The sequence below is a fragment of the Orbicella franksi genome, chromosome 5 (assembly GCF_964199315.1).
Source record: "Orbicella franksi chromosome 5, jaOrbFran1.1, whole genome shotgun sequence".
Classification (NCBI taxonomy): domain Eukaryota; kingdom Metazoa; phylum Cnidaria; class Anthozoa; order Scleractinia; family Merulinidae; genus Orbicella; species Orbicella franksi.
The window spans coordinates 30,353,437-30,370,817 of NC_138149.1; the positions used below are offsets into that span (position 1 = coordinate 30,353,437).

General features: G+C 39.3%; 2 protein-coding genes and 1 pseudogene across 2 annotated transcripts in view; all 3 read left to right on the top strand.

Annotated features, from left to right (window-relative positions):
• The window catches only part of LOC145488068 (uncharacterized), a 136,217-nt gene that overhangs the window by 69,479 nt on the left and 49,357 nt on the right, over positions 1-17,381 (top strand). The gene's annotated exons all lie outside the window — the stretch shown is intronic.
• LOC145487937 (uncharacterized) lies at positions 6,783-10,314 on the top strand (annotated as a pseudogene).
• On the top strand, positions 14,290-17,324 carry LOC145487938 (uncharacterized). The gene is made up of 5 exons (XM_081466707.1): positions 14,290-14,327; positions 14,739-14,980; positions 15,547-15,597; positions 16,327-16,507; positions 16,643-17,324. Exons 1-5 carry the CDS (start codon positions 14,290-14,292, stop codon positions 17,214-17,216), a joined length of 1,086 nt encoding a protein of 361 aa, XP_081322833.1. The 3' UTR covers positions 17,217-17,324.

The window sequence follows — 17,381 nt, forward strand, 5'->3', positions numbered from 1 at the left end:
CATTCTCAGCCCTTATCCCTTATATGGCAAATATGTGATCTTTTTCGCATATTGTTTGTAATTAGCTACGTTATTCCAGCTAGTATTGTAATTTTCCATCACCTTTTGTATATTTGGTCTTGTCACTTGTAAACATCCTGAAACTGATGTATCCGAAACATGTCTTCCAAATATATATATATATATGAAACAAACAGCGGTGATAAACATTTTAAAAACATGTTTTGTTTTGTGTTTTTAATCAAGCTACGATGGCCGAAGACCAAGAGTTTATATGTCTTCCAAATTTAAGAGAGTGTCTCCTTTCTTTAAATGCGTGATTCACCATTGCGTTTAACATGATCCTTGCTAATTCTGTTAAGCAAATTAAGCGTACAAATATGGCTTGTCGAGTCGTCATTTATTATGATAATAGGGACCTTACGCAAAACGCGACGGCAACGGCAACGAGAACGTCACCAAACAAAAAATCTAATGAGCAATACAATGGCTGTGCACGTGCAAAACAGCATCGTGAAATGACCAAATTCTGCGTTGTCTGGAGAACGTGAACCACGACGGCTAATTTTTCGTATTTCTATTTGGAATAGTCCCTTTGCACGATCCGGTCAGATGGTACGGAATTAATTATGCTGGGACGCAAGTTACACAGTGGGACTTCCAAACCAAAGGAACTCGAACCAGTCTAACCCGACTTTCCTTTGTTTTAAAAGTCCCACTGTGTAACTTGCGTCCCAGCATAATTTATTCCGTACCATGTGACCGGATCGTGCAAAGGGCCTATTGAACGCATTCGTAACATATTCAGCAGGGGCAAGTTTTAATACCGACAGACACACTGGATAGTTCCAAATACATGCGAAATTTCAAAGTAAAACAGAAACACATTTTTTAGTAGGCGTCGTCCTCGCCGTCGCGGTCGTATATGCGTCAGGTCCCTAATGTATAGTTTCAGCCATGCTGGCATTTCTTGTGAGGGAACCTAAGCTCACAAGCCCCGTGGTTTTCATTAGGTTCCCTGGCCATTATTTCTCTATTTTTTGCATATTTTATTAGCTGCAATTTCTTTGTATCTTTTTTTATTATTCTTTTTTTATGGCAAATAGCACATAAAAAAAAAAAAACAGCAAAAACCAGTCAGGTCAATCTGTTGTAGTGATTGTACGTGTTTTCCTTTAATTTGTTTGCGAGTCGCCTTGTTCGTACGCTCCGCGTATTTCGTCCGAGTATTCTCTTTTCATCTGCACCCGCATAACCGCTGGCCACTAGCTCTTTGCACCCTCCATGATTTCCATGGTCTCGTGGTTGATTCTAGGTACTTCAGTTCTTGACAACCTTTAGTGCCGGCGAAATACAACGTGGTCGTACTAGAGAGAGAAAGTGATAGTCTTTGTCGTTCACTTGGGATGCATTCTTACAGTTGATATCGAATATTATTCTCTAGTTTATAGACAACCGAACACTCCCAAGAAATTTTTGGGTAGCTATCGGCAAAAGGCTGAGTGATTAACTTTGGTCTGAGCTTCTTGTTTCGCCTACTTTGGGATTTTATTTTTTCGTTGTAGTAATTTTCTGGCGGTTATCCACTTTTTTGCCAGAGGATATGTTAAGATCAGAAAACTTTTTATTATTATTATTATTATTATTATTATTAACTCGGTTTCAGTTGCTTTTTGTTTCAATTTGTTATTTATGTAAGGCACTTTCAGTATCGCCCATTTTTATTCTTTTATCAAGTTTGACGCAAATTATTTGACATCGGATGTGCATATACAAATAAGTACTTTACCCAAAAAAACGTGTTAAGGTTTTTCGGCTGTTTCGATTGTTTTGTCGTTAGCTTGTTTTAAGTTCTGACATTACATATTCTTACATTATATTCTTAGAGTTAAGTGGGAGATGGGGTAATGATAGGCACTAATATCACATTTAATTTAAGAGCCGCCTCGCAGGTTATTACAAAACACGGCAAGGTGTTATCACAATTAACGGCAGCTCTGATTATTAAAAAACTTACAACCTGATATTACCATTTTGAGATAGGTGCCTTGTTACAAAACACAAGAACTGTTACACCTTACAATTCACCACCGCTATAACAAATTACAAGTTATTTCAAGTAGTATTACAATTCACGACAAGTATTTCTTACACGACGTTATTATACAATAGGGTACGGCCGACGTCCAATCACAGCCAAGACTGTGTGCGCAATGTAATTAATCTAGCCTAGGCTAGTTTCCCAGGTTTCTTAATTTACTTTTCATTTCTTTTCACCGAAATTGCAAAAAAATGTTTCGCGCAATTGTTTTATTATAGGTATAAACATAATTTTATTTTCATTCGGATTTCAGAGTAGCATTGTAATAATAACATCTCTACCAGAACAAGAAAAAAACAAATGGATTAATGAATAAGACAAGGCTACGTCAATTATGACATTTCAATATTTAATACAACTCGAATTAACCCTGTTATCCTAGAAAAGAAACATTTGTACAACTACCGAATATTTTTCGCGAAGATTAAACCTCGAATGATTTCTCGAAGGACGACAGTACTGTTAATTGTTTGTGACGAGCTCATAATCCTTCCGATATTCGATCTGCCGAAGACGTCCGAATATTACCGAGGATACAATATTCCGTTCAAGTACGAGAACCCCATTTAACATTTGAAACCGATACCGGGAGATACTAAAACCTGGGTTATTGAGCAGAAGACCCGAAAAAATGAGAGATGAAAGGAAGGATTCTCTAGGTTTTTCATTTCTCGGCCAACATGTACATACAGTAACTTGTCAGTAAATGAAAGTAAAGAGAAAACAAAATTAGTAGATAAGAGTTTACAAAGTGCCGAAACTAATTACTGAACGGCAACAAATAAAAATGATTTTTGCACCCCAGGAAGAATTGGACAGTTGGGTAAATAAGTTGGGTTGTATGAGACGAGAGAATCAAAATTGTTCATTTCCCTCTGCGCTGAGCTGGTGCTGGAGCTAGCGACAACTGAACAGTTCCAGGTGAGTTCACTGTACAACGTTAGGTCAAAAGGACCTTACTTTTCATGATAAAGACTCAGTTTTGACGTAGAGGAACATTTTGGGGGGGGGGAAAAGGGGGCGTGCATAAAAAAAAAAATTTCTAGATTCCAGTATGTACTACGTCGAGAATTCTGTCCGCGCGTCCAACAAGAGGGCGGAGAACTCTATATAGAAAAACTGGCAAAACAGTGATATGCCAAAAGGTTTCATATGACTCACAATAAAAGAGAGAAAATGTCGTTATTTTGCCATGCAGTGAATAAAGTGGATTCCATTAAAGGGGTCATGTTATAAATTTTGATCAATTTTATGATCACGAGTAATATCTGGGCCATTCATTGAAATCCAAGAAAATTCATTCAACATTTCCTTAATGAGATGAGGCCCAATTAACACCAATAATTTGACTGCTGTTCACTGAACGAACAATTACACACCTATTTTTACTCCAAGTCAATTGCTAGATTTCTCCACTTTCTTTAGATTAAACGTTCACTTAACACTTTAAGGACGTTCGTGCTAATTGTTTCTGTGCATCCTTACTGAGCACGCAAATTCGCACGCCACGTCAGGCATCGAGCGCGCGCTAAGTAATAAAATGAACAATGATAAGGCACATGGCTATTGCCATATATCTTCGCCTTAATTTAACGATCTTGAGCGTTCGGTGACCCCTATTTTTCTTTTGATGGATCATTTTCTCTACCAATTTTCTACGTTGAGCGAAAAATGAAGAAAATCTATCAAGCAGAACATGTTCGCGCAAACGTCCTCAATTGTGTTGTTGAAGAGTTCTTAACTGAAAGGAGAAACTCGTGCACATGCAATTGCAAAGTAATGAAACCGTTTACATTCCAAGAGTTGGTGTTAAACGAGGTACTTGCAAGCCCGTGCGAAGCTATTTAGGGCAGGCGTGTGATGCAAACTTTAATTTTGTTTCTGTGGATTGGGGAGTGAAGTTCTACATCGACAAGTATTTAATTATATAGATCCTGCTGTAGTCACAATTTTTTCATCGTTGCATCTCCAACGCCTAATTTTCATTAACGTGTTGATAATTTGAAAAAAAAAAAAAACTTCATCATTTAAAACATGAGAAAACCTATACATTTAATGAGCTACAATAGCCTAGTCACAGGATTTCTGGTAATTGAAATACTCCACATTCCCTTCCTCGTTGCAACTTCCTCGTCGCACTTAGTAGTCCTTGTATAATTTAAAGGTGCTGAGAACACATTTCTACTTTCATTTTTACTTTCACGAATGAAGCCAAACGAGGGTACCTAATAACGTTTATAATTACGGGGAGGCTCCCACCCCGAGCTTCAAACCATTGCCCTATTATATACCTTTATTTGACAGAAAACCTAACATTTTTATATACCTTCCACGGAAAATGGTTACCTCTTTCATATTACATCACGTTTTTATAGCCTTGGATAACTAACCTCTTACAATATTTGACTCTACTGTTTGGTGCTTTTGTTTGAGCTATTTCGAAAGGCATTTTGGACGCCTAAATAGCAGTTTTCTGTACCCTTCCTATTCTTAATCACATGAAATTCTTACTCTTCTGTGTACCTCCAGCCTGAAAAAGGTATAACCTTCACGGGCGCAGCTTCCCTGAATAGTTCATTATAGGAATAAAGGCTTTGCATTTTCGGCTAAGGCGCTAAAATACCATGGTACCTAAATTGATGTTGACACTGTTATATGAAAGGCAGTTGTTCTACGAGTTGGTCCTTTCAGTTAAGACATCTCTACATTTGTTTAGTGCAACAACACAATTGAATTGTTAATTAAACGTTTAATTTGTATCTAAAGAAACTAGTCAAAACTTGAAATTGACTGCAAATATACGAAAGCTGTGTAAATGCTTCCTCGGTTAAAGGCAATCAAACTATATATACTGGTAATTAGGCCTCATCTTATTGAGAGAATGTTGAATGAATTTACTTGGAATGATCAAGTGCTCAGTTTAATTCTTAAAAATTCAAATGTTGTTGTTTATAGATAGTGGTCAATGCGCTTAGCTACACTTAGCTAGTTCACAGGCATGCCACTTGAACTGAAAAAAAACCCAGTTACATCAACTAAACATAATAGGCTTAAAAACCCCAACTGGCGGGAGTCAGACCAGTTAGCTATTTGCAAGCATGACCGAGGAGTTGAACTAGGGTCCACCGAGAAACAACTTTAACTAAGTGGTCAGAGCGAGACTTGAACCCGTGACCTCCGGATTTCAAGTCGAGCGCCCTAACCACTCGGCCACGCTGCCTCCTAAAACAAGGCAGTCGTGACTAATCTTTATCATTTGAAAAAATAAAGATGACGTTGGAAACTGGTTTTGCTTGTTATACTCAGAACAGGTTTACGCGATGGTTAACTTTGCGACTGTTAGTTTCCTGTTTATTGCGAGCTTCGCTTCAGAAGTGAAAAATGCAAGTAAGTGCACATTTATAAACAATTATTGGATGAGGTTTTTGCGAGATCCAGAATAATCAAGGTCGATGTAGGGGTTATCAACCGAAGCCGAAGGCTGAGGCTGATAACCCTTACCGAGACCTTGATTATTCTGGATATCACAGAAACCGAACGTAATAATTGTTTTATTATACATTGAACGAAAAAAATGGAAGTCATGTTTTTACTTCTTCACTTACGGCAAGCAACACAAAGCGCGCAAACTTGACATGATTGCCCGTGACTTTGAGTGTCCTTGACATTATTATTGTCTAATCTGCAGAAATGACGTCACAGGCGATGATTTCGAAAATTCACTGTACGCTTTCGGCCAATAGAAGAGAGATAGTGAGTTCAATGTATAATAATAGTAATTATCATATTTATACTCCATTGCATTGAGTGCGCGGCACTCTTTAAATATTTAGCGTTCTGGTTGCAACGCACGTTCAGGGGTGGCACTCATTTGAGGGAAGCGATCTTTAATTAAGAAATGAAAAACATGTAACTTCGAGTGGAAGTTTCGGAGAGCGAGAACTGATAAGTGTGCCGCTGGGAACACGAGCCGACAGGAGAGTATTTCCACAGCTTTTTTGGCGAGTTCTCCCAAATTTCCACGAATGTTTCTTAACTCGATAGAAACACGGAGTACATGCATGTTTTCTATTTCTTTTTGAAAATTCCGCAACGAATGAAATACGAAACGTTGTTTCAAAATGTAAATTCTTTTTGCTCGCGCCAAGAGCTCGTGCTAGTTCTGTGTTTCTGATCGAGTTTTAATAGAAACACGATTTTAAACCAATCAGCGCGCGCGTGTATTTTCTTTGGGCTATTTTCTAAAGAATCACAACGTTCTTAAATGACAGCAAGCAAATTTTAACAACAAAATATGGAAACTTCGAATCGAAAAACCTAGTCAGATTTTAAATAAGCTAACCCAGATTAGCGAGAATTTTGATTTCAGTTTTGTAACTTTTTGGTGAGGTTTTCTGTTAATATTGTTTGTCCTTCAGTTTTGACTTTAACTCATCTCGAAAACTACACAAAACATAAGCAGTGAACAAAAATCAGAAACATTTCAAACTAGGAAAATTAATACTTCGGTTATATTTTGATCCTTGGTTAGCGGTGTTAACTGGCTTTCGAACAACGGATTATATTTCTGGGGCTGATTTAGATCGAGTTGCACTGTACTTGTTTTTAGTTAGACTTCTAGAAAAACTCGGTGACGCTGATGCTCGTATTCTAGCCTTGATATCTCGCTATATTAACCAAATCTGATCAATTCAACCAAGAGAGCCGATTTCTTAAAGATGGTGGCTACTATTACAACCCGTGTGATGACTATCTGGAACTGAGTGAAGAAAATCGAGCTGCAGGTTACAACAAGTTGACGACAAAATCAGACAAGAACAACAACTGGGGACTGGACTGGTATCGATTTACTGGTGACGCAGGAGACAAAATGGCCGACATGTGAGTAAAGAGGAACCTGGTATCACAACAGTCCGGTTTACACGACAATCTGGTTTTTACCGACACTTGTTTCTCTTGTATAACGCTTAGTCAACCTTGGAAGTGGGCACCCCCTTATAGTACAAGCTGTATGGGTATGTGCCGCTGTGTAGGGCATGCATATGGTTTTCAGGCAATTTAGTCAGTAATAGGGTATAGAAATCAGACAGTTTCGGTCTAGCATAGGGTGACGTTTCAAGGACAGGGCTATTTAACCGGGGTTCTATAATTTAAATTAAAACTCGGAAGTGACTTTGTATGATATTGGTTATGTTAGCGTATGTTGGACTATACGATAGCGAGTTTCTGCATGGAAAATAGCTATACGATGGTAGGGTAGGGATTTTTTGTGCCTGACTAGTCTAGAATAGGGTTAAATGAACCTGATCATGCTCTATTTAAGGGTAAGGGTTTCAATTTCTCAGTGGCACAGCCCCACCCAAAGATTGACAGATTACCACCCCCAGGTTAGTCACTCATTTTCGTATTTTAAAAACCCCTGAGTACGGCCACACAGGTTCGTGGGCGAGAGGTTCACTTTATGTGGAACAGTAGGTACACTAATCAGTTCCCAACTTTATCGTTTAGAAAGTTATTTGAAACTCTGATATATAAAGAAAATATTTCCATGTACTCTTTTTGATAAAGCACTTTTTGATTTTAACCTCAAGAGACACGATTGGAGAATGCTTAAGGCCGCCATCTTGCGGCGCCAAATACCCCGGGTTCCTACAGACAGCTCACCCTGATGGTCTGGCGCCAGGCGAACATTGCCAAAGAAGTGTCTGCTTCGCCAAAAATGGCGCCTGTTGCTTTAAGAGAACAACGATTACAATTATGAAATGCCAAGGATTTTGGATTTATGAACTGCCTCGACCTAGTCAGAGCAGAGCAAGATATTGTGGAAACAAAGGTAAGAAAAGAGACGTCCGCTCTGAGTACAGTAAAAACCTGCGTGTATGAATCTACATTTTTTGAAGTCTGGCAAAATAGATTCGTAATTGTATTCTGGGTTCCTACACTAGGTTCCTACACGCATTTTTTTTTTTTTTTTTTTTTTTTTTACTGTATTAGGAAAACAAGGAAACTTAGTAAAAAAATATGGAACTTAGGGATTGACGTAAAAAAACGTTTACCTCTATGAGAGGGTTACGCGTCGTTTAAGTCTTCGAATTTTTACCCATGATCCGCTCGGACGTGTGTCTTAAAACTCAGTATTAGATTTGCAGTTCCGCCGGTCTTCTCAATTCCTGCTGTACCAGTGTGTGCTGAAACGATTGAAGCACATGCGAGCTATGTACTTGGACCAAGTAAAGCCACTGTGCGTACGTTGAGGTTAACCTTGGCCTCCTGGCTTAGAAACTTTGTATTGATGCTAAGCGTTCGTTTCGATTCTTTTGAACAGTTCCTGAAAAGAAACCACAATGTAATGAGAAGAAGTTGCTCTATGGTAAGTGTGTGAGAGAAATTATAATTTTATTCTGTCTGAAAATACACCAAAATTAGTCAGTTCTCATAGTAATCAATTAACTGATAAATTATTTATTGAACAATTAACTTTGGACGAAAACCTATTCGAAGAAACTTTTGCTCGATTTTAATTCATTATGCACATATTAGCGCCGATCGTCTTCGATTTGCAGCAACCAAGAGTGAAATATTCTCTCCTGAGCTAGTTCGATCTATCAGATGATTGGTGAAATTTTCCTATCTGCCTATTTTTAGCCCTAAACAAGAAGAACGCGGCTAAATCTTGCAAGGAAATCAAACAGAGAAAGAAAGGCGCGGAGTCTGGCGTCTACTGGATTAATCCCGATGGCGAACACCCGACCCAGGTCTACTGCGATCAGGAAACGGATGGCGGAGGCTGGACTCTAGTTTACAGCTACACTTTTACAAACTTCAAGTAATAGACCCTTTGCAGAAATGGCGCCTACATTTAAATAACAATGCTTATACATCCGTAGCCTCACAATCATGTAAAAAAAATCCTTTGTCTTAAAACATGAGAACGAGGCTATGGATGTATAAACTATTGTCATTCTAATTTAGGCGCCATTTATGCAAAGAATCTATAAAACTAATTATCCAATTTATTCGTGGTTAGAGATCATTCATCTATACTTGGACTTCAGGCACCTTAATAAATACCAAGAGATTATGACATTCTCTTGTAATTAAATACCAAACAGAAGGGAATCGGGCGGTTCGAAACAACAAAACGTTTCGAAAAAAGCAAATTGTAGAAGAACTAATCACATCGGCAATTTTGCCACTTGCAATTACAGCTGCCTCTGATTATTCTTGTTTATGAAGCTGGGCGTTCACACTGTCTTTTCTCTGAGCGTTCACACTGTCTTGTCTATTCAGACGATTAAGCGGGTTTTCTCAAGGTTCACCCTGGCAACAAGGAACTAAGAGGTTAATTCTGTTGAAGTTCTTACAGATAACATAGCGGGTCTACATGAGGTTATCAAGGCGGACAATTAAACTCATACACGCTAAGTTTGCACTACTCTGTAACGGGCATACTAAACTTACCAACTTAACTCAGTTCAAGAAAATAATCCTGTTCATTCAAGGCTAACGTTGAAGTAGATGTAGTAAGCTAGCTTCCAAACTGCCTAAAACTTCTCTACCGTAGACTTCATGAAAGTTTGGTTTTAGGCCTAAACTCCGGTACTAAACGAGAAATATAGGATAAATATTGCATGTCGGTTCACATTTCTCCCACAACGTATAAACACGATATTCTTAGCGTTGGAACTCATTGTCTTTGCATTTCTTTTAACAGAGGTTTTAGGACTACTTCAAATGCCATTACCCCACGTCCCAGCTGGCCAACCTATGGTGACATCCCAGTGTCGACCACAGCTCCTGTCAGCGAGACAGACTATAACGCCATGAACTTCAACCTGTGGAAGAAACTGGGCCACGAGTTCATGATCAAATCTAACATCAACCACTGGATCGCTTGCAAAGAAGGAACCGGAAGTCTGCTGGAATTCAGGCCAGGAACTCTGTAGTGTCAAGTCATCAAGAATGTCGCATCCAAGTGTCATGGCTATGTTCCCGACGAGCTTATTTTTAACACCGCTGGAAACCCAGGTGGTATGTCCGTGGGCCCTGATCTGATTCGTTCCCAGAGCACCACGCGACTGAAGGAATATTATTACTTTGATGGGAACACTCGCACTAACTGGCCTACCCATGATCCTTGCGGCACTAACGCCTTAAATCACCTCACCAATAATGTTGCTAATCCTCATGGCAATATCTACATCCGGGAATGATGGGCGTAGTCACGGCAACGATGAATTCTTAGTGGTTCTTCATTTATTAATGTGATTTAAAGGGTGAAACAGCGTTTACGAGCTAGGGGACATAATGAAAATGCGAATAAAGACATTTGTCTTGGCAACTTACTCTTGTGTTATATATTCTCTTCTATGTTGGCAATCGATAAGAAACAGGGTTAATTTTCAGCTCGATTCAAAGTTTTAGAGTTGTAATTAAGATATACATAAGAGCCACATCAAGTACTACGACCTCACGGTAACACGAAATTCTTCTCACTGCGGCGAACAAGACTAGCGCATGTTTGAAACTCGACACAATTTTGATTTAGTTTGTATTTGTCTTGTCTTACGTGCGCTCGACTCGAGAAGTCGTATTAACGGGCTCGGTTAAAGGTTTGTGTTGAAAGAAAACAAATTCTAAAGACTGTAAAAGTGCATTAACGAGCTGTGATTGTTCACAGATCTATTGTGTGGGCATAAAGAAGCTGTCACAATGATAATATTAACAGCTTATGTGAATCAACAAAGATCTATGAAAGTTTCTGAAGATATCCAGAGATTGCGGAAAATTTTCGGAAACCTCTCTAAGAATTAATCTTGAAGATTTACAAAGGAACGTTTTTTACTGTGTGATTGTGCAATTAGCTATTGTTCAAAGAATGCTCGCTTGTTCGAGTGTTCCGTGCAGAAGAGGTTCCTCCCCACCCCGTACGTTGCCAGACAAAGACATGAAAGCATTCTTTCATCGACCGTTAGCTAGCTAATTAAAATTCTACAGAAACGGCATTTAACGGGAGCATATGATTTTTCAGACTATAGTTATTAGAGGTGGGTGGTTATGAAGTCCGCTAAACATCAAAGGAGCAAACAAAGATACCAAAATTTATGTTGGAAGGTCCACGACCATGCGCAATCTTTTGTTTTGAGCTCATACACTTTGCATGTTTTGCTTGACCGAAACGCCGTTTCTATTGTATGGTTAGTTCCTCAGTCAGCAGTAAACAACTATTGTACATGTGTTTTGTGCGCGGTCAAAGCCATGAAAGAGAACAAAACACACGACAAAGAACTTTGTTGGACTTCATAACCATTCCCCGCTAGTGACTATGATCAAACTGAGTTAAAATGTGGAAAACTTAGGTGTAGAAGAGCGGAGAAATTGGAATGAAAACAACAACAACTTTTCTCTGTTTGATAAGACTTTTTATTTAATTATTATCAAATTTGAAGCCGTTCATTCTGTGAGAAAACAATACCAGCCTAAGCTGCCTTAAAATAGGAATAACTGACGAATTATTTGTAGCCCTGGGAATACGTGATTGTATGCACTTCAATAAATTGAATTACGTTCAGGAGAGATCTCTATATAAACCCCCTTTTCATTCAGTGATTTGTCACCTCAAAATTGGAGAGTCAGTGAGAGAAACAAAGATCGTGAGAGAGCAAGGTGAGTTCAAACACTTCAATCTACGAATGTTAGCTAACGAGTCTACAAACTAGAGGAGGGCACTTTGTGGAGAGTTCGAAATGCGCTACATGTAAGACCCTAAAAAAGCCGTGCAATTCTTATTCGCTTTTGTTTAGATTTCACGAGCAAAGCTTTATGAAACGTATTCATTTCTCTGTCCCATTTCTTTTGCGGTGGTGGCGTTTTCGTTGTGAGTTGGCAGTCGGGTCTCAGTGTTTAGTGAAATTCCGAAGTGTTTTGTTTACGTTCATAGGAAAATGGTCACCGTGTAACCCGCCCAAAGATTCCATCATTCTGTTATTGACGTGTAATCTACCTAACCATAGACAAGCCACCAACCGTAAAATCGCACGTTAAGGAACCCGGTTATAAGCCTCATCCCCAGATATAAGCCCTTCTATTTGCTTCTATTTGCCCCCCCCCCCCGTCCCCCTCGATATAAGGCTATCTAATGTATAAGTGCCTTCCTTTTGCGTTTCTTTACAAACATCAAAATTTTTAATCGAAAGTTTTAGGCTAATAGTGTAATAGGGTAATAGCTCTAAAAATGATGGTATGTTAGCTTTAATTCGTTTCTCAGATACATTTTATTGCGTCGTTCCGAAATATATATATATTTTTTTTCATTCCGCTTATATGTCTCCTTGGATACAAGCCCTCCCGTTTACAAGCCCACCCAAAACCCCTTATGAAAGATATATAAACCCAGGGCTTTCACGTGGGGTTTTACGGTATTTCAGTAAATTTTAATAAAAACTCTCCTAAATGATGGAAACAACTTCATTTTTTTCTAAATCAGTCTGATCTTCTGCATAATCATGCCATTTAGCAAATTATGCCTCATAATATCATATCCATATTGTGGGATCCCTAAACTACAGGAAAGCTTAAAAATATAAGCTAATATAAGGCAGGGAAAATGACGGGAAAGCGTTAACTTTTCAGTGAAAAGAATAGAGAGGATTAGAAAATCGAAATTTGCATGTCTTCTCTGTATGTTTTTGTTCTCAAATTCCTGGCGAATTCTATAAAGGATTGAATGCATTCGGGATCAGGATGTCTAGGTTCGCGCCTGACTGGAGGACAGTCAATCCATGTGTAGTGTAAAAAGAGGTTCAAGATGATCAAGCGAAGTAGAGTTTCAATTTTTCTATCATGACTCTGTTACCACGTGGACCAAACGGAACTTCCGCACGCATGTAAATTTAATTTCAGATGCATGAGACATATCATACTTCTGTGCTATGACTCAAAGGGTACGGCTTTTACTGTAGCCGCTGTGGTCAGAAATAGTGCATGGTTTTTGCATTCTAGTAATGAATTGGGTAATTTTCTTAAAAGCACATAAGCAGGCCATAAATAGGGTTGGGAAAATCGCAGATTTTGGTCTTCATGAATAGGGTAAGGGTTTTGGGAAGCGGGCTGCATATCCCCGCCATTTTTTTCTGGGAGTAACCCCCCCCTCCCGGGGGGACGTCTTTGTGATGTACTTCAGGCAGATGCAATAAATTACTTACTTCTTCAGAATATACTATTAATTAAATGGCATGATTTTCAAATTGGGGATCATGAGGCTTCAGGAAGCAATATTTGATCATTTAAAGACAAAAAGACATATGTTGCTGGTCCTTCTGATACATTTCAGATTTTCGCCATGGTCAACTTGGTGGTGGTTGTTAGTTCCCTGTTTTTGGTGTGCTTTGCTTCATCAGAAATGCGTGTTTCAAGTAAGTAAGCATTTAATGCATCGAAAAGTAATTATGTATTAGTGCTAAAAGTAAATTCAGGTAAAAGGTTAGGGCTAAAGGTTAATTCAGTCAGTCAGTCAGTCAGTCAGTCACTTATTCAATCTATTAGTCAGTCAGTTAGTCAGTCGCCAGTCAGTCAGTCGTTCATTGGATCGTTCATTAATTCATTCATTCGTCCATTAGATTCGTTGGCTCGTTCGGTTCGTCATTTGTTCAGAAACTCATGTATTCAGTTACGAAATTTCCGGTCTGGAAGTCGTTTCGTATTCGAGCCTAGATTCCGTTGCTACTTTAACCAAAACTGATCAATTTAACCAAGACACCCAATTTCGTTTTAAGATGGTGGCTACTATGGCAATCCATGTGTTGACTATCAAAAACTGAATGGCAAAAAGCGAGCGGCAGGGTCCAAAGAATTGACGACACTTTCAGATAACAACAAGAACTGGAGACTAACTGATATCGATTTATTGGTCCCGCTGGAGACAAAATGGCCGACATGTAAGTTTGCATATGTAAATGTAATAAATGAATAAGTAAGTAATTGAATAAATTAAAATGAATTAACAAATAAATTCATTATATGACTAAGAAAATTACTTCATTGTAATTGGCTGAGGGCAGGCCAATCTATCGTTAATTCTTGATTTGCAACGCAGACCAGTGTAAATATGTAAACATCTAGAGCGAACATCTATCTTTCTAAAAGATGTCCTAGTATACAAGCGTGCAAAGTTTTAAAGAAAAATCACCATGATTATGAATTTTGATAAAGCAGTGTTTCTGCAGAGGTAATTTATCAACTTGAAGTCAATAGAGTTTCATGAACTTCCTAAACGAACTTGGAAGTTCGACTTTTAGATCACAGAGCAATATTCCTTTGTCCGAGCCAAAATAAGCCAACGAGGAGGAATGCTGTTGGCAACGGTAACTAGTGAATTGAGTCTGAGAATAATTTTAACTTTTGACAAAGTTGCCGAAGTTCATTTGAAAGTGTGTCGAGAACAAAAAGACAGTCGGGAAGGAGGCTTTGAACCAGGCATACAGGTTGAAGGACAGATTTCTCATCACTCCGCGATGCTGCGTTCGAGATATAAACAGATACAAGATCATGAAACAATGACAATGAAGAGGGTTTAAATGCACCAAGAAAACAATTATTTTTCTTTATTGAAAAAGTGAGATTTGATTTTGATTTACAGAGACACGACTGAAGAGTGCCTTGTGTCGCCATCTTGCGGTGCAAAATATCCAGGCTTTCTCGGAAGATCCCATCCAGAGGATCTGGAACCTGGAGAAGAAGTTCAAAGAACGGTTTGCTTTGCCAAAAATGGCAACTGCTGCTTTAAGACAGAGACGATAACAATCAGGAAATGCCAAGGATTTTGGATTTACAAACTTCCTCGTCCAAGTTTAAGACGAGCGAGATATTGCGGGTACAAAGGTAATTTAAGACATGGTGCTCTTTGCAAAGAGCTGATGAAGTTAATTAGAGAATAATACGTACGCCCGCCCGTAAAATGTTGGTTATAAGTCCCGGGCTAAATTAACTTCGTAAGACGGGTTTTGGTTGGCTTTTAGTAAGGTTCTGTAAAGACATTATTACGTTAACTTATTTGGGAATGTCAGCGGGATTGGGGAGGGCTAATATCTTGGGGCAAGGGTGGGTTATAACCTAAATATTTTTCCTTTAACAGACAAGATGATCTAAGCCCATGTTACTGTATTTATTGGCTGCGGCTTCTGTCCGGAAGAGGGTAAAGAAACCTGTTGTAGACTAAACTAAAACTGTCTGAAACCAGCTTGCTTGAAAACCATACCCTTCACAGCGGCACATACCCACAGAGCTTATATGTGGGACAACCCCGCGTTCTAGTATTTCGAGTATCCTGAATAGTTCCTTGCTCAATAGTCGTCGTAAAAATCTCCCCTCTCAATCATTGAGTTTAGATTGATTGTGTTCAAGCCAAGAAATCATGGTATTCATAGCATCTTCTGTATTTTAAACAGTTTTTGAAACGAAACCAGAATGCGACGAGAAGAAGTTATTGTATGGTAAGGGTATCCAACAAATCATAATTTCTTTCTTCTTGACGCCAAGATGATTAACCTTTACTATGTAGCCAGCTCCGTGAGTAGGCAAGATGAACTGTATCCTGCGCTGTGATTTGCTACCCTAGTGGGCAAGATGGAGCTATCTTGCCCGATTGGGACTGCCCGCCATGTCCCGCGAGAAAAATATCTCCGAAGTCCGTCTCGGTCCAAGAACTTGGCCAATATCCAGCAAGCTTGACCTCACGCTTGGTCAATAACCCATATATATTCCACGATTCGTATGCTTTGCCTATTCTTCTTAAACTTTCTTAGCGATACACTTCCTCCATGTTGAACGTCCATTCTTCATTTACCAAGGTGTCATGGAGTAACGTAGTTGACCTCGTTACCAGGGCATCTCTTCTTCTCACCCACTGGAGCGAGAGAGAAGATCCTGGAAACGAGCCGTATAATTTTTAAACCACCCAAAGTTGAGTCTGTTCTTTTGAAGGAGCTACGTCTCTGTTTGCACAGCTTAAAAAGTTAAGCCTCATATTTCTAGTTCGTCATTTGTAATACGTGTTAATCTTCTCTATCATTGACCATGCTTGTTCCTTCATGGTTTATTATGATGTCTTTGGTGTTTTTCTATCTTAGTAAACTATTATTTTCCGGTTTCCTTCAATTTAAAATACGCGGCTAAAATAACTGAAAACACCGTGACTAAGCTCATTTAAGGAATTATCTCTTTTGAAGGACTGAACAAGAAGAACGCAGCCAAATCCTGCAACGAAATAAAGAAGACAAGTAATAAAGCGGAGTCCGGTATCTACTGGATCAACCCCGACGGCAAAAACGCGACCCAGGCCTACTGCGATCAGGAAACGGACGGTGGAGGCTGGACACTGGTTTATAGCTACACGTTTACAAACTTGTGGTAGGAAATAGTTTGATTTTATTTTTGCCCTAATAAGAAGTGACGAAATTGCTGATAACGTAAACAAGGCAAATATGTGCGTCTCGCAGTCTCGATCTTTATACGAAGCTGTCTCGGAGTCTCCATTTCTGCAAGGCCTAGAAAGTCGGATGTGTCTCTTTCAATTCCTCTCCATCCCATCTCACCTTCAATTCTTGCGATTTCACTCTGCAGGTATTTCGACGCTCCTTCTAACGCCATTAGGCCTCGTCCAAACTGGCCCACAACTGGTGACGTCCCAGTGTCGACCACAGCTCCAGTAAGTGAGACAGACTACAACGCTATGGAATTCAACCTGTGGAAGAAACTGGGCCACGAGTTCATGATCAAATCTAACATCAACCACTGGATCGCTTGCAAAGAAGGAAGCGGAAGTTTGGTAGAGACGAGGGCCGGAACTCTTCAGTGCCGAAATATCAAGAACGTTCCATTAAAGTGTCATGGCTATGTTCCCGACCAGCTTATCTACAACAACCCTGGCAACCTAAATGGTCAGTCCACAGGCGCTGTTCTGATTCGTTCCCAGAGCAACGCGTGGCTGAAGGCGTATTACAACTTTGATGTTAGCACGCGCACGAACTGGCCTACCCATGATCCTTGCGGCACAAATGGCAAATATCATCTCACCAATGTCGCTAATCCTCATGGGAATATCTACATCCGCGCATGATCAAATGAGGCAACGTTGAGCAAGAGCAAAGCTAGTGACGATTTTTTTGTTTCGAGTTAGAGTGGTGATTGTTCTTCTTTTCGGTTTTTCTGCAACCAGTTTGAGGTGTGAATGCATAGTTCAAAAGTGTTAATCGATGCTAGCCATATTTTCTTTGTAGGTCAA

Coding starts and splice junctions, on each gene's coding strand:
- LOC145487938 (XM_081466707.1), top strand. CDS start 14,290: ATGATTATGAATTTTGATAAAGCAGTGTTTCTGCAGAG. Junction 14,328..14,738: donor AAAGCAGTGTTTCTGCAGAG/GTAATTTATCAA, acceptor TTTGATTTACAG/AGACACGACTGAAGAGTGCC. Junction 14,981..15,546: donor GAGATATTGCGGGTACAAAG/GTAATTTAAGAC, acceptor TATTTTAAACAG/TTTTTGAAACGAAACCAGAA.